At 40.7% G+C, this 20,631-nt stretch overlaps 1 protein-coding gene and 1 long non-coding RNA gene across 2 annotated transcripts; one reads left to right on the top strand and one right to left on the bottom strand.

Annotated features, from left to right (window-relative positions):
• Positions 1 to 863: 863 nt before the first annotated feature.
• On the bottom strand, positions 864 to 15,856 carry LOC128603718 (uncharacterized). Its single transcript, XM_053618366.1, has 2 exons — positions 15,095 to 15,856; positions 864 to 2,754 (listed from the first exon to the last, which is right to left on the bottom strand). The coding sequence occupies exon 2, from the start codon at positions 2,733 to 2,735 to the stop codon at positions 1,389 to 1,391; it is 1,347 nt and encodes a 448-aa protein (XP_053474341.1). The 5' UTR covers positions 2,736 to 2,754; positions 15,095 to 15,856; the 3' UTR covers positions 864 to 1,388.
• On the top strand, positions 15,701 to 20,557 carry LOC128603729 (uncharacterized). The gene is made up of 3 exons (XR_008385055.1): positions 15,701 to 15,771; positions 17,873 to 17,999; positions 20,175 to 20,557. It is a non-coding gene; the product is annotated as an uncharacterized LOC128603729 (long non-coding RNA).
• Positions 20,558 to 20,631: the final 74 nt, after the last annotated feature.

Genomic DNA, 20,631 nt, shown 5'->3' with positions numbered 1-20,631 from the left:
GGTATTGCAACAGGTACATTTGACGGAAAAAATCCAGAAACTGAGGTTGTTGTGTTTCATTGTGGTTTGTGGTAAACAGATTGTGGCTACGTGAGTAACGGCTTCTGTGGAAAGAAACCAAGAGGCAAATGGAAAAAGAGAACTCTCTTTCATGTCCACATTTTATTTCCCCTCTCTCTCTCTCTCTCGCTCACTCGCTCTGTCACTCTTTCTACGTAGGAGTGAGAGACAGAGAAAACTACAGTCAGGTCCAGAAGTCTGAGTCTCCACCAAGAACACAGATGGTAGTCAGTGGCTGCGTAGCTACATTTCACAATTTTAAAACAAAAAACGTGAAAAAAGAGAACGAATCTGTTTTTCTATCAACGATGCAAAGTGGTCAGGGCACATGACGCAACAAAGTTGAGTAAAGTTTAGTTTTATGCAAATGAGGAGCAAAGCCATTTGGGGACTACTATTAGGAGTGAGGGTGGTGATCTTTTTCTTTTTTTACTCAGACCCTGAAATATTATTCATGATTTATGTTTCATTCCTTCTCGAAGCTCCTGATCATTCGATCAGTGAGACTCAGCAAAACATTTTAGGTTCGTTCTAACATTACAGACTGTGATGCAATGCGTGGATGCATTTTATTCACATGTGAATTTCATTTTCATGAGGAAGACGCTTGTTTTATATATATATATGTATATGTCCGGTTTCTAGCATGGGTCAATATTACACTACCTTGGGGCTACCAGAGAAACCATGACAAAAGGCAGTAAACTGAAGACAAGCACGGAGCAATTTCAGCAACAGTGCCAAATGGCTGCCAGTGTGAGTGCAGTTTTAGGTACAAATCCACCACAAAGCTGCACTTTGGAGGTAAGCCAATTGCTTATCATGTACAATGGCATAGTAACGTGTGTAGTGTGAAGGTCATTGGGGTTTTAAACATGTACGCATGATGCACTGTATTATAGACACCTAATTTGTTGGTCACCATGTAGGTGACTAAAGATCACACATTCCTTGTACAGTGTGTGTATCTTCCTCCATCTTTTACCAGTTTCAGTTTACTAAAACTTTAGTTGGAGATTTTTGGTTAATGGACGCTTTTTCATCCTAGCAGAGACTATGAGGTGTTTAAAACCCCAACAATAACAACAACAACAACAACAACAACACTGCTGCGGCTTATCCATTCGTACCCGCACCACAAACTCTACCATGTCAGTGTGACTGCTGTACTAAGAATGAACTCAAATATCTCCCAAATATCTGCTCTTACGGTGATCCGTTTGCAATGATGGATGGGGTAGATGTTATGGGCTATAAGGCACTTTGTACCTGATAACATGACCATAACCAGGTGAGTGTATATCGCTTAATTGTTCCCCATCCCACTCTCATCTTGTCCCCTGACGTGTGGTTAAGGCTCGGTTCTTTTGTGTCCTCGAGTACAACACGCAGACACAGGACGTATCGATGCGGATCCACCTCCATCCTGTCCCCCTGGTGTTGTCTGACGTGAACGCTCTCACATATGACTGCTTGGTCTGACACTCGCTCACCCAATGGCGCTTGTCCACGCCAAGGCAGCCAGCTCCGGCCACACCATGCTCCCCTGCTTGTACTCCGCGGTGATCTGGCCCACGGCACCGTGTCTCGTAGAAGTACTGCATCATCATGCCCTTCTTGGTGGGAAATTTGTCCAGTACGGTGACATTTTGCATGTGTACGTCAATCGCTGTTCGCCGGTCCATCACCCAGCTGCTTGTAGACTCACAAACCGAGCGCTCAATGCCCGTGTGTGCGAGTTGCCGCTTTCTACGGCGCAGGGATGGTGTCGCATTCCCTGATGAGTCTGATAAATCCAGCAGGAGGTTCTTGTAGGATTCTTCATCTTCGCTTTTCTCCAACTTTAACCCCTTGTCGTCCATTCCATGTTCTTCCTGTTGCTCGGGCATGAGCCCCAATTCCAGCATTATCTGCAAAGGAGGATGTTTGGGAGGCAAAGGGGACGTGGAGAACCGCACTCGAGGGTTTGTATCCAGCAGCAAAAGTTCATCATCCATCTGCAGGAGTCCATCTAGGCCCAATCCCAAGCCCTCAGGAGGCACAGCGGGCATCGTGGGCAATGTATTTTCCCTTGTTCCTTCTCCACCCCCCTCCCGCAGATCCTCTTTGTTTGTTGGCCCATCTACAGGGTGCAGGTCCATTGGCCACTCTTTAAAAGTCTTTCTTTCTGTTGACACCTCCTCGTTTTTCGTATTCGGCCCATTGTCTTTAGTCCCATCTCCTTCAATATGAGTTTCTAGCTTGCTATCCTCCTGAAACTGACCATCTGTTGATGTGTAGTCCCTAAGTATGTGGTTCTCTTGGGAATTGTGTCGTCCTTGAAGTTTGCTCGAAGTTTGCAACCCGAGGTTCATCCTGCCTGCCTTTGCCTTCTTGTACTGATGCCTTTCAGGTGAAAAGTCCTCATTCATAAACGAAGATGTGCCGTTAACTGTCAGATCGATTTGAACGTGTGTATCTGCCGTCCTGCGAGGTAATTTTTCCGCTGCTTTTTTATCACTTGACATGTATTCCGCATGAGAATCGCTGGATTTGGAGATTGGATTTACCAGTAAACTGGTGCTGAAGTTGTTGCCAGGCTCCATTGTTGCAGCTACAAGCCTGGGCACACTGGGACAATCAGGGAAGAACAGGGCCGAGGCAATCACCATGGCAACCAGGGGAAGCCAGTGCATCACTCCCAAGACGTATCAACTGGAAGAGAAAGAGAGAACGTGTGAGAGACCTGGAAATTTAAGCTCACACCCCACATTGCATCTGTCAGAGAAATTCCAGGCACGCTTCCATCTCACAAAATGAACTGCAATAGCAATAAAGTTTAAACGGCCATAGGCCTACAGCTCTGGCACACACTACTAGTTGGGGAAAAAACTACAAGTTATTTATAGATGTGTAGCATACCTTAGCTTTGGACTCCGATACAACTAATCACTATCTAGTGTTTTATAGGTCCACTTATCCTGGTCAGATCTCAGAACTGCTTTCATTTAAAAACATTTGTTTTCAGTTATTGATTAACATTATTAAAAATATTTAATTATTAAAATTTTTTAAATGATTAAAAATATTCATTTGTTGAATATACCCTTAACAGGATGCCGAACCATCAGAGGACATCAGACCTACACACTTTACCTAAATTTGGAGGCCACACCACATGTGGCAAAATAGAATTACACTTCCCCTTGGTAGTAAGCATAAACATTCATGAAGTTGTTTCCTTGGTGAATTACGGAATAAATTACAGTGAACAGTGAGTCGTATCAGCAAGGAGACAACAGTTTCAGCAGATGCTCACAATACGTCAGTATCAGGTAAGTTTCATTTACAACGTTATGGTTTAGAACTTGACTGGTACTAGACTGCTAGCATGAGTGAGGTTTATTACTGTAACTATCTAAGCAAGTTTTACAATGAAAAGTTTGAGCATACTGTACGTTATGAATTCACTCTTTTTTTTGGTTTTTATTGCTCAGACTTACTGTTCACCATTTTTTTTTTTTTCGGGAACAGGAAATGAAATTGGGTCAGATCACAATAAACTCTGCATCTGTGCTGACTCATTTCCTCGCCTCTCCAAGGTGTAAACTTGGAACAAACTTGGAAACGACCAAAAGATGCCCGCACCGATTCCCCTCAAGGGGAAATGATGAGGACGAGTTGTCAAGGTGGTGTTGAAATGAAACCAGTTCCTGCCCATTAAGCTAGTTCTCCTCTACCTCTGAAAGATGTTAATCCAGCCACTTCATCTTGTCATCTGTGGCTCATGAAGCAGTCATTCTGTGTGCACTGAGCTACTAGGTATTTGCTCTTATCTTGCGCCACTCTGTTCGACAGCACAAAGGTAGACCATCTTGAACTCTCAACCCACAAATGGCTTTCATCCAGTGTCACTTACCATCAAGATCGGGTCAAGTCTCAAGTCTGTCACTGTCGAGTCGAGTCCTGGGATACTGGCCAGGCTTATCGCAATTGCAACTTCAACTACCCCCAAACCAACTGCACCCCCATTGCTGAAATGACGTATGCCTCATTAGTTGTCTTTCAGGTGAAGAATTGAGTAGTTCTGCTTCATCTTGGGTTGGAGTTAAAAATGAAGAAACTAGCCAGACAAATTGCATGGTACAGTTTCTTAAAGGTATCGCACCTAGGGGTAATTAGCGTAGCCAATTAAACTACAATCAGGCTTTTGTGAAGCAGAAGAAAACTCAGAAGAATGAGGAGCGCATAAATAACTCTGTACAGACTCTGACAGTCACTAGCGGAGCCTACTGAAGGTTTTACTCACTAGCTATAAATCCCAGTCAGGGTTTTACTACCGATTATACTGCAGCCTACATGTGTGTCCTGTAAGGGCAGCGGCTTTCAAAAAATAATATAAAATAGACCATAATTATAAATTCCGTTGAGTGTACAGGTTAATTGCATTTTCTGGCAGTGAACCGGTTTGGGTGAAACTGAAGCGTTTGGCAAATGCAGACCAATTCATCGCTCCCTTGCAAAAATCCTTTTGAGCCCTAAAAGTTCTCTGTGATTAAGTAAAGGTTAAATGCATTAAAAGAAAAAAAAATTTATTAGATTTTTAATAGCGGCAATCTCCTCCTCGGTTTGCGCACAGAAATGCGTTCCTTATGTTTAACCTCAGAGCTTGTAATGAACAGCAGACTTCAGAAAGTGCTGAGCGGAATCCTGGGACTTGGCACCACCTCTCTGACTGCTAGTAATTCAGATGATGGTTTAATGGAGCCAGTGAATGAAGCAAATAATTACCGTGTAGGAATTTCGCTTTCGGCACACTAACGGAGATCTGCAGGTCTGGCTCGACCACCAGGGGGCAAACAAAGCCGCATCTTCGCACACGTGCAGGTGTTTGTGGTCTTGCTCATGGTGAAGGATTGAGCCTTAATTTTCGGGCAGATGCCAGGTGTCAAGCATAAAGGCAGCTACTGTTCTTATTGCGTCAAAAGCGACAGGAGTGAACAGTGGAGAAAGAGTGAGAGAGAATGAAAGAGTGGAGGAATGCTCAGAATGTGAAGGATGTGGCTCCTCCTGGGTAACCCCAGGCAGGACGGAGACGGATAGTTAGAGAGAGAATAGTTATGCACGTAGCCTTTTTGCAGTACAAACTTACGTCTAATGACGAAAAAAAAAAATTCTAACACCGCTCCACCCTGGGCGAATTCTCTCTTTCATTGCTATTCATGCAGACAAGTGGGAAGAGGATGAAAATATTGGTCCGTCAGAACACCTGCCATGACATGAAAGACTTTTTAATGGCCTAATTTTTAGGCCCTAATTTCCTGTTTACCACCTGAGATTTCTGTTGCTGTCCTCCCAATCATAAATCAATCATTACTTGGTGAAGGGCGGGGCAAGACGCATTGTTGGGACGATAATGCCTAATGTCATAGTGCTGAAAGATACAGAACTCCTTGTTTTTCTTACTTTTCTGTTTTTTTGACGTCTGCAAACAGTCACGGACAATTTCTTTTGCTTTCTTCTTAAGGACTTCCTCTTAAACAACTTCACCCATATGTTACATATACACTGCCTGCGGTTGTTGGGAAATGTGACCGTGCGTTGACGACACGGAGCCGAATCTTATCCGTACCCCGTACCACAAGCAACCTAAATAGCACGCATAACTAGTTAAACTTGCCCAATACCTCCTCGGCGTTACTATTTCATTTTTCTGCTGTTAAATCTTTACGCAGCAACAAATATTACCTTCAAGACATCCAGATTCAGTAGCCGGCATCCGATGATCTTCATACGCAGTTGAGTATTCAGAATTGAGTTAATAACGAATATCAAGTTGTATCGCGTTAAGACCTCAGACGTAACTGTAGGCTTAAGCTCTATTTAGACGTTACGTCTTATTCCGAGTTATGCACATGGGGCAGAAGTTGTGGAAAACAGAGGCGTGTCTCAGTTCTGTCCTGACCTTGAACTTAAGTTCTTTGATTGATGCAAGGTGCAAGTTTAAAGCCAGCGGCACCGAATGCCTTTTGAGGTCAATATTAAATACGTAATAACTTTATTAATTAATTAATAGTATCATCTACAATGAGGAAATCTTACTCAGAGACACTGAGGGCAGAATATTATTTGGAGAAGATTACTAGTAACGTAAAGTGAGTTGTACGCGTTTAGATGTTCTTACGCTGTACTAGCTCATGCAAAAAAAAAAAAGTAAAAATAAAAATAGCGTGTTTAAACCAAGTAGTACTTTATAAGCTGTCAAATAATAAAGATGGAAACCATAATGTTTAATTAAGATATTTTGCAGTATTAATGTGTTAATTACAACAAGGACTATTCATGCAGGAATATTTTGGTACTACACTAGACTCCTGTTAGATTTATTTCAATGCTCACCATCTTCTCATTCATACTGTATATCATGGTATTGGCGTTTATATTTTTCATTTTAAAAATCGTCCCTTGTGTTTATGTTACATCATGTAGCAATTGACGGCGAAGAAATTTTTTTCGGGGGCTTTCGGGGGCTCTGATCGATCAGTATCGGCCGATGATGGCGTTCTATGACTCGATCGGTAGTCTCTAAATTTGGCCGATCTCACGAACCGATCGCAATCCGATGACGTAAAACACGCGAGGACGTGAAACACGCAATGACGTTAAACTTTAGCGCTGCGGTCACGTCATCACTGGTGTGGAATTATTACGAGGTCTCAAGAAACAATGAATGTGTATTTTTAAAGGCCTGTTAAAATGTTCACTGGAAAATGAATAGTTGTTGTGCTTATTTATTTGATTCTCAGTTAAAACAACAATCTACAACATTACTGTAAATAATATAACCAAGGCAACATCTGTGGTATTACTTTATCTGGAAAAAAAAAAAGTTAACAGTGACGGTCAACAGAAATCTTACGTATCACTTAAATAAAGCTTGAACGATCGGGATCGGCCAAATTTAGAGTAATTCCCTATGCTTGTATTTAAAGCTGGTGGTCTAGAAAAGCTAATGAAAACAATTCTTGGATGCTTAACTAAAAAATCTGGCAGCCTCTGGCAATGGTGTGATTTTAATACAGGACATAGGTGATTTTAATCATCGGATTGAGGAGGCCAGAAAATCATTTTAAGCCAGCTCTGAAGACGCGTGACTTTCCCCACTTAAATACTGCCGTAACAAATACATTAACACCACGACCTGTGTTTAATCCATTTCATTCCAGTGACTTACCTGTTCAGTATGAACATTGATCAGGTGACCTGATTTGGTCAGAACTATGGCGAAGATGAAAGGTAAACAAACCAAAGCAAAACAATAATAATAAAAAAAATCAAACGAATCACCCAAGTATGGAGAGTTAAATAAATTATTAGAAAAATTATGTATACATATAACTACTTTAAAACAAAACATGTTCGATTCAGTCCTTGCAGCAGAGTCGATTCAAGGACCAAGCCCACCTTACTCAGATGCTCTCAGACCCGAGTGTGAGTACTGGGTTCTCACCTAAAGAACCGCACCATGAGTATGTGGAAGAATCTGTAGACCCTTTAGTCATAGTACTTAAACGTAACCCTAATAGCCATACCTGCAATCCTAATCTTCTGTAACCTACCTTCACTGTAAAATCCTAAACTGACCCTGAACTCTACCGCTAAAGCATGCCGCTAATCTTCCATTTAAATGGGGCAAATGGGACGTTAGGAATGGGAATGAATTCTTCAAAAAAAAAAAAGAAAGAAAGAAAAAGAAAAGCTAAACATCAGCACATGGACCATGTGTCGTTAATCTTCTAGCAGTATGTTGTAAGTACTTTGGCAGCTCCAAGCTCTTAACCTTTGAGTTGTTAACCTTACAGAAAAACAGGTTACAACCGAATCACATTTACATTCGAGACATCGTTCTATACATGATCAACACTGCACAGTGGACAGCATGTTAAGAGCACAGTAAGGTTCGGTCAGAACAAGTTGGAGATGCACTAAGTTTTACGGTTAAAACATTTCAGGAATGAGTTTGAACATTTTTTACTGAGTGGTAAATGTTCCTGCCACTCCATCGCTCCATCGCTCCATCGTGCCCTTCATGGAGCTGCGAGTTCTGAGGGTTTGTCAAGTTGACAATTAATAGAGTTTGTGTTTACTTTTGGAAATGTCATGCTCGCATTGATCAAACAAGAGGACGATCGTGCTCAAATGATTCTCTTGCACGAAATTCCGCTTGTGTTATAAACAGTTATGGTAGAGTCTGGAGACCAAAGCACAGCGCTTGTTTAATCTCATGATGAGGACCTTGAGGATCTGTGCTAGGCCTCGTGTTTGTAATATGGTGCATTTGCCTGTGAGCTTGTGGTTGTTATGGGGATAGTATTAGCTGGCTTAGACGGCTCTGTGTGTGTGTGTGTGTGTGTGTGTGTGTGAAAGAGAGAGAGTTTGAGTAAGGCGAGTGTGTAAGATAAGGAGATACGAAGTGTCGATTTCACGTTTGCGTTAAAAGGCTAGCGGTGAGATAGGACACAAAAGAGAGCTTGTTTATGTGTATATGTACGCGGGTGTGCAGGGTTTAAGAGTAATGGACTCTGAGTGTGTGTGTGTGTGTGTGTGTGTGTGTGTGTGTGTGTGTGTGTTTGAGTATAAAGCACACAGAGCCAAGTTGTTTTGTTGTGCCTGGCTAGCAGACCCAGTCGAGCGCATTATCACAGCAAATGGAGCGTTATGGAGATAAAGTGCTACTGTCTCCGACCTCCTCCCAGTCCATCACCTGCACGTGTGTTCATCAAGTGCTCACACACACACACACAAACACACGCGTTCACCCACACTCATCAAGTTCCCTTTTGAAAAGAACACTTTCCCCCCTGTGCGGTTAACAACACACATAAATCAGGCACGTCAGCCATCGCAAAGACTCACTTTCCAATTACACAACTCACATTCGACTCGCTGCCACCTGTCAGGCATGCAGCTCATCTGTACGTTCACAAGAAAAACATTTAGGCCTGTAAATAAAAAAGAAACGTCCCTTTTTCAGGAGACTGTATTGTAAAATCCAAATAAGCTTTACAGATCTTTATTGGAAAGGGTTTAAACGATGTTCTTCATGCTTGTTCGATGAACTGTAAACAATTATTGCACATGCACCTGCGTGAACATGCCATAGACCTGCTGCAGGGAGACATGAGGACTGCAGATGTGGCCAGAGCAATACACTGCAATGTCTGTAATGTAAGACGCCTGAGACAGTGCTACAAGGAGACAGGAAGGACAGCGGATGGAAAATTACATGCAAACGTGTGTCCCCCAGACGTGATGGAGAACTTGCAGACGCCTTGGTGGAAGAGTGAGGGAACATCTCACAGCAAGAACTGACCAATCTGGTGCAGTCCATGAGGATGAGATGTAGTACTGGTGGCCACACCACACACTGACGGTTCCTGTTGATGTTGAATTGCTTGAATGGTGGGTTCATTATTCTTAATGAAAAACGCACCAACAATAAAACAGTACAATGAGAAACTCTCTTATATTAAACCAAAGCTTCCGCCATCGTCTTGTCAGTCAGCTCGCCTCACTCTCATCACGTGATGAATGAAACCTGACTCCTGCTGATCTGCGCTGCTGACTCGTTTGGAGCAGGGGAATTGAGAAGACGTGTTCGGTTTTTAATCGTAGAGCCTGTTCTCTAACTGAACGAAATGATTTTTATTACTATTAAAAAGCAAAGCAACAGTACCGCGGTGGGCAAGTGATGTAATCGGTGTGCGACCGAACGCCGTGTAACACCGGGAACACCGACTATCGCAGCAAGCCTGATATATACGGTATATACATATATAAACCCAAACATTAACAATATCTCAGTTTAACAGTCTTCGCTTTCGGTACAACGCACTTTGATTTAAGCGGTTAATACTGCGACAACACTGTTGTGGAGAAATATGGACGCTGAGAATAAGCTAGCTTGTGACTGAGGCTAAAAACCGGACGGATGTTTTTATCAAATTCAATGATAAACCACATAAAGCAGTTTCTTTTTTTGGTGATTGCTCCGGCCAAAATCGCTTGTTTTTGTTGTGGCTTTTTTTAAAAATTGTGATACAACTTGCAGAGTTTTTTGTGCTTTTTTGTGTTGAAAACTACTCGAACTGGCGAAATTGCGGTTGCAAAAAATAGTTTCGCACGGTCTTTCACAGTGATGTTTGTTGTTAAATGAGACCTTTTAGCTGTACTCTTTCGATGCACGTGAATCGAAGAGGGCTTTGGCTGAATGTGCGTTGTGATGACGTTATATTACGCATCTTGGCCCAAATCTGCTGTAATTTTGAAAAATCTCAAGCTCCTCAGAATATTGCGGAGTTTGCTTGATTTTGTGTTAATTTATGCGATCGCGAGATCCTAGAGGGACTGATAAAGTGTGCTAGTAAGGTGATGGCCCACCTTGAGCCAACAGAACAGCTCCAGTGCACCTTGCATAGAGTTTACAAATCTCTGGTGTGATACTTTTAGGGCAGTGGTGTGATACCTTTAGGGCAGTGGTGTGATACTTTTAGGGCAGTGGTGTGATACCTTTAGGGCAGTGGTGTGATACTTTTAGGGCAGTGGTGTGATACCTTTAGGACAGTGGTGTGATACTGTTAGGGCAGTGGTGTGATACCTTTAGGGCAGTGGTGGCTCAACGAGGGCAGTGGTGGCTCGATGGTTAAAGTTCTGGGTTACTGATCAGAAGATCAGGGGTTTAAGCCCCAGCACTACCAAGCTGCCACTGCAAGGCCCTTAACCCTCTCTGCTCCAGGGGTGCTGTACCCTGCGCGCCGACTCCAGCTTCCTAACAAGCTTTTATACGTGAAGAAAAGAATTTCAGTGCTCTCTAATGTATATGTGAAAAATAAAGACTTCTGCTTCTCCCTTTAACATGTTGTACTTTAAAAACGAATTCCCTCAATTGATGTTTTGATCATGATGGTGGAATTCCCTGTGTAACACAGTGCTCCAAAATATCCCATACTGTAGGTGTTTTATGGAATCGGTTAGAAGAATGTTGTATTGCTTTGCCGTGACTCTTCCCCTTACGGGGACCCAAACCCAAATGAAAAATAATGTTAGTTAAGGTCTGTTTTTCCCTTCAATTCCTCCCTCATCTGAGGCATCAAAATTTGCTGCCTGCAATGAGTGAAGTGTAAGGAACCTTTCAAGACTGGTATCCTTCTGGTGCCTTCCAGATAGCATGCAGAAGTACTGATGGCAATGCGTTAAACGTTTTTTTTTGTGACCAAACTGAAACTAAATATGTTTTACTCATGTAGTGATGCCCACAAAACCCCATTAAAGCCCCCATTACAGAATCTGAACACAACAGAAATTACAACTAAAGAGTGCTTTCTTGCAAGTCATTCATATGAAACGCCCGAGTGTCTCGAAACAATAAGCCATTTCAACTTCAAACAGCATAGTCCGTATATAAAATCGCAGTAACTTGTTGCCGATTAAATGATTCGAAGCTGATCAAATGAGTCTCCTTTATAGGAGGGAAACGTAGGACGGAAATGTTTTCCTCCCAACTAACTGGATTTTCATGAACACCACATTTCTTGTGTGAAAGCTTCTGTGATCGATTCATGAATAAATTCCTTCATATCCGGCTCGATCAGTGAGGCCCAGTGTGTGTGCAATATAAATGATTATTAGCATAATCTGAAAGCTCGATAAAGAAGTTGCAAATATACGCTTGGAAAATGCTTTTTCTTTTTTTTTTTTAATGACGGAGTGTAACATGGTCACGATGAAACAAAGCCTTGATTAAACAGTGATATATCTGTGATCCCTTGTTCAGCATCAGTGTGGATTAGCAGCATCCCACTCATCAACACACCCCGTGGAAAAAGGCCAAGTTCAACATTCTCTCCGAACAAGGCGGGGGAATTACAGCACAGAAAAGGAAATTAGTTGCACAAGCTTATCGATTCACAATCAGTGCAGGAATGCTGTTGCAACTCAGCACACGTGTTTCTGATATTTGGAATTTTCAGATCAAGCACCAGAGCCACCGTGTGAAGGGACTATCAGACATCATCGTGTAGATCTTACAGGTTTGGGTGGCCCTGCTCTCTCTCTCTCTCTCTCTCTCTCTCTCTCTCCCGCTCTTTTTTTGTTTTCTCCTGTCCAAAGGAAGAGAAAGTCCAGACCCAGTTCTGAGACCTGCTCTGGATAACATTATCACTGCAGTGAATGAGAATGCTTCCCATTAATGGCCTTCATTCTCAAGCTTTCATCCTCTCCTACTTTTACAGCCTTTTTTAACACCTGATATCTGATATTAGGTTAGGAAGTGGCACATGTGTAACATTTGTTTTTATCTTTATTTTCAGTTTGTGCGATAGCTGCGCAGGTTAGGGCAGACCCAACAGCTGCCTCTCTCTCTCTGTGTGTGTGTGTGTGTGTGTGTGTGTGTGTGTGTGTGTGTGTGTGTGTGTGTGTGTTTTTTATTAAGTGCTTCTTCAGTAGCTGATGCTCAGCTCTGGCAGCTATGCCCTGGAGATACATTCATCCAGTGCCACTCTCGTCTCCCTGTATATCTGTTTTCCATAACACATGCGCCGTCGTTCTAGCCGTAAATCTCAAATACAACCGCTCTGTCCGCAACAGGGACGTCTACATCTTTACTTTCACTCTGGAAATAAATGGAATGCTCACCACCAGGATTGATGGGAAACGGTTTGAATGGTTAGCTTGAGAGAGAAAAAAAAAGATTAATAGTTGAAGTCTCCTCCCTTTTTTCACTGAAATTAGAAGAGTAAGTCTACGTAGCCTAGCATGTCCAGACAATCTGTAGTGCCTGAAAGACTCTCACTGATTTGCTTACTCACTCACTGACAGAAATGCAGGAGTCGTTACAGATTGTAAGGGAGTGACTGCTCAGCGGTTATGGCTCTGTACTACTGACTGTAAGGTTGTGAGCTCAAATCTCAGCGTGTCTCTGTTGTGCCCTTGAATAAAATTCCTTAACTCTTAGGATTGTTTACAGCCCCACTTATATTGTAAACCTATTATATGTCAAATGTACATAAGGCTCTGCAATAGTGACCATAAGACTGTGAGGTCAAATCCCATTGGGCCTTTGTTTAACTCTTGAACAAACTCTCTTAACTCATAAAATTGTATTTAGCCCCCTTATATTGTAAACCTTGTGTGTGGGGTCAAAAGGGCATTAAGCTTCGGAATAGTCACCAGACGGTTGTGAGGTCAGATCCAAGAGAAACCTCGGTTTAGCCCTTGAACAAACCCCCCTAAGTCCTAGGATTGTACATAGCCCTGCTGAGATGTGTAAACGTTTCGCGTGGTATTAGATGTATATATGTCAAAATGGTGCAAAATGGCTCTGCACTAGCGACCTGTAGGTTGTGAGGTCAAATCCCAGTGAGCCTCTGTTTTACCCTTGAACAAACTCTCTTAACTCGAAGAGCTGTACTGTATTTACTCCACGTATATTGTAAACCTTGTTTCTTACTTTATGTCAAAAGGGCATTAGGCTTTACAATAGTGACCAGAAGGTTGTGAGGACAAATCCCAGACAAACCTCTGTTTGGCCCTTGAACAAACACGCTTAAATTTTAAGATTGTATATAACCGCATTGAAATTTGTAAACCTTTTTGTGCAGTGTTAGGTTTATACATGTCACAATTGCATATGCTTGTGCACTAGCAACCAGAAGGTCATGAGATTGAATCCCAGTGTGCCTCTGTTTGGCCCCTGAACAGCCCAAATTTTACAGTAAATTATACTTTTGAGTGATTGTATATGTAAAAATGTGTGTTAAATTAATAAATGCACTGTAAATGAATGTTTCATGACACACTCTACGGCGAAAGAATGTAAATAATAAAATCCATCTGAAAGCTGGAAAATTTCGATATTGGCTCCAACATGTTTGTCATCACATTGAGGCCTCTGACCCAATGCCTCTCTCTCTTTCTCTTCCTCAATCTCTCCTTTCTCTCTCTCTCTCTTCCTTTTGGCTGTCTCTGGAATCTACAAGCAGCTGGGAAATAAGTGCAAAACAAAAAGCCTTTACTCATTCTGCGGAGGAACAATCCATCCAAGCCAGCAATTAGAAAAATCAACAAAACACAACGGGCATACTTAGAAGATGATGTGTGAAGAGAAACACCCGCCTGAAGCCGAACTCTCATTCAGTCGTGGCCAAATATGATGGGTCGGATGGTAAACACACGCTAGCCGAGAAGCCGGAGAAAGTAAATAATAAAAGATGCATCTGAGAAGTATTACACGTTGAACCTTTTTGGGTTTTCTTTGCATGTCGATGTCTGCATTTGCTAAACAGGTAGGCTAGGGCATAAATCTGGCTAGCAAACTCTTAGCTTGTTTTAGCCTGCAACTGAAATTTGGAATAGAGCGGTGCTTACCAAATATTAATGTGGGAAAATTCCCAAAGCTAAACCAAACCGCCTATAATGTTGAAATAAGTCCTTCAGCTACTTTAATTATAACCTACAGTGTTTCAATAACAGACAAAAGTAGGACAGAGTTCATTTAACACTGTGTTTGATCTTTCACTAATATGATTTAGCAGTGTAGGTGCTAATTCAGCAAAGTGTGTGTGTGTGTGTGTGTGTGTGTGTGTGTGTGTGTGTGTTTATTTAGCATTAAGGATTTGGCTATGTAGAAGAAATATGAACTTCTCAGGTGTCTTCCAGATTCACTTCAAGGTCTTCTTCGACATATAGGAGCTGACTGGGGAAAAAAAAAATAAATAAAATAAACCCACAAACGGGTTCTGCTACTTTTAGTCAAATTATATAATTAGGCTGCAATGTTTGCAAGACTGTCAAATTTGGTGTCCCTGAAAACAAAAACAAAAAAACAAAAACAAACCAACAAATCCCAATCCAAAACAGTGGTGTTAGGATTTTATATCATTTTTATACATACAAACAGATAGCAGCGTATTAAAACCAAATTTTTTTAAACATACACTCAACTTCTGTCATAAAAATTAAAACAGTTAACAGATTTTTGTTTACCTCATTATCTTACCGTTTAGGTGAGTTTCGGACCGCACGTCCTTTCGACTGAAACCGCATTGATTCCCACGAGCAAGTTTCCACTCTTAAGAACTCGTCAAAGTGAAGATCACCTCAAGTATTTCGAGATATATATATAAAGATATATATTTCTCTCTCTTTTTTTTAATCTTTAAAATATCCGTCCACGCCGTCGGTTCATTTTGACGAAATTTCCGTTAGATTCCGTTAATAATCCGAGTTTAAACTTTTTAAATCCCTCAGATCGGACAGCTCGTGAGACATCTCGCGCCGCACGCCTCGCGCAGTCCGTGCGCGCGCGACGCTAACGGCTCGCCCAGCGATAGCTCAGCACAGCAATGCTACCACTTGTAGCAACTTCTCGAAGCTTTTTTTAACAAGTAAATCCGTTCAGACCTTAACTACGAACGGAAATCTGACTGAAAACAACCCATTTCAGATTAAACTATGAGGAAATGATTTCTCTCAGGACGCGCCAAAAGAGTCTCCCACGGACGGAGTGTCGTGTCCGTACGGAAAGATGAGGGATTTGTGAAGCTTTCGTACTGTATACAGCAGGACAAGACAGGACCCAGAAAGGGGGCTGGTTTCGAGAGGAGGGGGGGATGAAAAAAAGAAGACGACAAGAAATACATGAGAGGGAAAACGGAGGAACAACATCTGCTGCCTGTGGGTGTAATCAGACATCAAACTCATTGAAGAAAAAGTCTCGAAACGTGACGAGGCTTCCTTTTGAACGTGAAGCTAGCTAGTTTCTGTTTGTCTGATTACCTTATTCACACAGAAAACTTCAGCTTCTTGGGAGGAAACAGAAATTTAAAGAGAATTTACCTCAAATATAGGCTAGTATTGGCCTGCTTAGTTTGCATGCTTAGTTATTGCCTAGGAGCCTACTATAGTGGATAGATCATGACAACTAATTAACATATTTAAAATTGCATTATGCTGAAATCATCAAAGAATCTGTTTGGGGTTTTTTCTCTGATGAGAAATGGTGCTAGGTATATATTACTTCTAAACAGGGACGGAGCAAGGGTTTTGTCTTGGGGGGCAAAACAATGTAGGCTAGGCTTAGGTATCAGCAATCTTTCAAACCGCACACGGTCAGCGTAGTGGGTTTATTGTTTACAAAAACAGTACATTCCATTTAGGGTCAAAATAGTTCACAAAAAACAGTAAAGGCGTCCAGCGATGATTAGGCCAACACACAACGGTGCGGTGTTACCATCTACAAACAAACAGATAACTTAAAAATCCATCGACAGCTCCAACCTGTTACTGTGTGTTTAAAGCTTCATCTTCAACCAATTTTGTAATAAAATGATTTGGAATGGACATTTGATTTATTACTAAAAAAAAAAAAAAAGAAAATACATTTACAAAAAAAAATAATAATTTCTTTAAAATCTTGTAAACGAAAATCTTTTTCAACTCTGCCATTGCTTCTAAACTAACTAGTAAATTGTGAAAATGGTTTGGTTAATTTACATGTTAAGCCTTCTGTTTTGTACTAACTTTGTTGGCAGATTTGCAAAGCAAGTTAACTGTACAGTACTAACAACGATTTTTCCTACTCCCTTCCAAGCTTTGAGTTCTTCAAGTCATGTTTCTATACACATTTAATGAGAGGTCGTAAATGTCCGGATTAGACTAAAAAACAAAATGTAAAAAATGACCATGGTGTTAGGAGCTGAATTTATGAGTGGGGAACTAAAGAAACGTTGGACCACCTGCACTACAGATTGGTCAGAGGAATCGATTGAGCCAATCTTTTGGATTTGTCATCTCAATCCACATCTCAGTCCAGATGTTGCTTGGCATGCTGTCACTTTGTACCGTCGGGTTAGTATTCCAGAGAAAGAACCGTCTTTGACAGAGAGTATGCCTACACCAAGCTTTATCTCAGCCTCATGAATAATACAATATTAATGTTAATGCTAGCAACAATCATTACATTCATAATCTTAAGTGTCTTAGGGATTTCCCCTATGTACATTCCATATCTTACAACTGTAATGCTAATCATTTGAATTGGATTCACTCCGTGTGATAAATATATTTACCATTTTTAATAGAGTCGTATTCTGTTTTATTACACTGTTTATGATATTACTTAGACAAACTATGTTGTTAGAGGCAAGTGTGTAATGTTTTTGGCATGCAGCTGCATGATAGTAATTGGTGGTTAGCTTCATAGCTCCAGTGCAGGTACAAAGAGGTGAAATTTGGCATACCAGACATGTCTTGGCTGATCAGCGAGATCTGAGGTAGCCAAATTATTTAGATCATATTTTTCTCTCCACAAATCATTAATATAGGCTTAACCACTTCTGATCTAGTGGTTAAGAAAGTGTTGAACGATTTAAACTAGGTTGGGGTCGCATTAATCTTTTAAAGCACTACACTGGAAACCCTAATGTTCAAAGTAATTCATTGTATTGAGTAGGGAAAAATTAACTCATGCAAATTTGTTCACATAAATTAACCTTGATGAGTATTTCGAACTTTGTCTTTTTTTTTGAGTTTATGAAAGTAACACCTTTTAAGTAATGTGAATTGTTTTATTGTTTTGAGTTTAACGAACCTGTCTCTTTAAATTTAAACAAACTTAAATTTTGTCAGCAGAGCATTTTTGCGTCTGACGTCATCCATGTTTAGGCAAATGGACCACGTTGAATTTTCTTCTCAAGATGGTCTCGCTGCACAAATGCTATATGTATCATCTTTAAAAATGAAAGGACCCTGAAGTAAACTTTTCCCTCCATTTCAGTGCCGATAGTTAAATGTGACGTCTGTGTGGTACGAATGACTTGAACCCGAAGACTCAAGAGGTGAACTAATCATTTCTGTTTCCGGGGAACGGACGTGACAAAAGGAAGAACGACTCGGATCTGGAGGTGAGGTGAACTAACAGACTGCATAGCCTGAAGACCCAACTAAGCAATTAATTAATCATGTCTGTTTCTCATAATTCGGTTGAATTAGCCTATAGTTAATTTTTTATTCTGAATGTGATCATCGTTTGCGTAAGACTATCGGGCATTCATTTGTTTAGTTTAGTAAATGTACAAATTTATGTGTGCTTACATGTGTTTGGTGTTCTTCATAGCATTGAGATTGATATATATTTAAAATGTCTAGTCAGACTTAAATTAAGTGATCAGAATAGCTGATTTGAGTTGAAACAACTTAATCGGTTTGTTTACTCAATATTTAAAGTTAAGTGCCATCATAATGTTTGTTTGTTCAGTATTTCAAGTTAAGAGCAATTAATATACGTGTAGTACTAGATCAAAATCTTAAAGTTCTACTAACTTTAAAAGGAGTTTATTAACTTAAAGAAAAAAAAATTGATGTAACTGATTACCTAAATTTTTTTGAGTTCTGCTAACTTATGATTGTTTACAGTGTAGTAAAATCAAACTGGTTTGGTTTATAATAATAATGGAAAGATTTTTTTTCAGGATTTGGATGCACAAAGTATGAAACTGGTAAAACCTTAAGTGCTCATTAATTGCTGTCCAGAATGCTTATGTCACCTCCATGTAAACCAAATATTTTCAGCCACTCATGCATTTACGGTAGCAGTTAACTAGCTGTATATATGGATTGTCGATAAAAGAATAATATTACTAATTAATACTTAAAAAATTCTCCCATTTGGACATGTCTACTCCATCTCAGGGATAGACAAGCACTTCTGCAGCAATATTGGTGCTGCCAGTGACAGATATGTATGACTTCATTCCTGAAACAAATGGGGCCCTGTTGTATAGGAAATTATCCTCATCAATGAGGTCAGTACGCACTGGTGAAGTTGAAATCCTTCACAGCTTCCTTGAACAGCTGTCTAGCTAACCTACTGTCAAACTGCCATCAGGTTTGTTTAGATTTAACTGGGACAGATCATGAATGCTATTGGCTGTTCTCGGTCCTGAAGCCGAGAGTACGAGAGAACATATCATGAGTACGTTAAGCGAGAGTATGTATTGTGGTGTGATAGTCAGTCCCTCCAGGATTTTGTGATTTTGCGATTGCAGAAATGAACGCAAAATCAAGCAAAACTCCGGAATATTCGCAGGCGCGTGCAATTTTTCAAAATTACCACAGAAGTTCCACAGATTCGGGCCGAGACGCGTCATATGACATCATCACAACACACATTCAGCCAATGCCGTCTTCGATTCACTGCATTGAACATGAGTACAGCTAAAAGGTCTCATTTACCAACAAACATCGCGGCGAAAGGCCATTCAAAACAATTTCATGCGATTGCAATTTTACCAATTCGAGTAGTTTTCCACAAAAAAAAGCACAAAAAATTCTTGCAAAAAAAAAAAAAGTTGCATAGGAAATTTTGAAAAAAAGCCATAGCAAAATCTAGCATTTTTGGCTGCAAAAATCACACAAAAAACCCCTCTGTGAAATCCTGTACGGACTGGGTAGTGTTTTATGTGCATGAATACGGGAACAGGTGAAAAGGATCAGTACGCCTTAAATAAACAAGCTGTTCTCAAGCCATTTGCTCCAACAGGTCATAACTAAGGCTGTCTTTAGTGCTAAACATGTAGTCCCCAAAGCTGATTTATAGAAAGATAATAACATCCATTGTACCAACCGAAGTTACACCCAGTCTCAAATAAGAGTATTCTTAGCTGTGGCATTCACACGATCGATCAGAGACGGTGTTAAAAAGCACAATCGAGAGTGGCTCCAAGTTACTACTGGCTGGCCCGTAACCTACTTGATAAATCTTGTCATCTGCAATCAAAGAAAAAAAATAAGCAAAGAAATCTTGCACAGCTATTTTATTCTACTGAAATTAAGGTAAGAAAACCAATTATTATATTTTGTGGCCTGAACACAACAGCATAATCATGAGTTGACAGAGAAAATAATAAGTATTAAGGATTACGATCAGGTGTCGGTGCAACTGGCCAATGGGAATCCTGCGAAATATAGTAGTTAAAAAATTGTTAAAACCATGTTAGTCTTACAATACAGAATTCTAGCTTTCACTAAAGAGTCTGATATTTTTCATGAATAATTGAACCTCCTACTTCTGCCTACAGAATGAGGCCTTACATTGCAGACCTTACACCAAGTACAAGACCTTTTCCCCCAAGCCCCATTTGCAAGAGATGATCTCATTTACTTACAACTCGCTGTTTCAAACAAAACTCTGGAATAATGCAGTGGAAGTTGTTCAGTCCAGCGTGACACACACAACTGTGTACAGGCAGGTCCATAAGTATTTGGACCCTGACACAAGTTTCATAATGTTGCCTCTGTACACCAGCACCACGGATTTGAAATGAAATCGAGGTGTGATTGAAGTGTAGACTTTCAGCATTAATTCAAAGGGTTTAATAAAAATTTTGCATTAACAGCCTTTTTTTTTTTTTCAGAATCCATCCATTTTCACAGGCTCAAAAGTAATTGGACAATTGACTGATAAGCAGTTTTATGTTTCCCCGTTATTTCATGACAAATTAATGAGATAAAAGGTCTTGAGTTGTTTCCAAGCAT

The sequence above is a fragment of the Ictalurus furcatus genome, chromosome 2, assembly GCF_023375685.1.
Source record: "Ictalurus furcatus strain D&B chromosome 2, Billie_1.0, whole genome shotgun sequence".
In the NCBI taxonomy this organism is placed as follows: Eukaryota; Metazoa; Chordata; class Actinopteri; order Siluriformes; family Ictaluridae; genus Ictalurus; species Ictalurus furcatus.
This window is presented reverse-complemented; position numbering and strand designations above follow the sequence as displayed.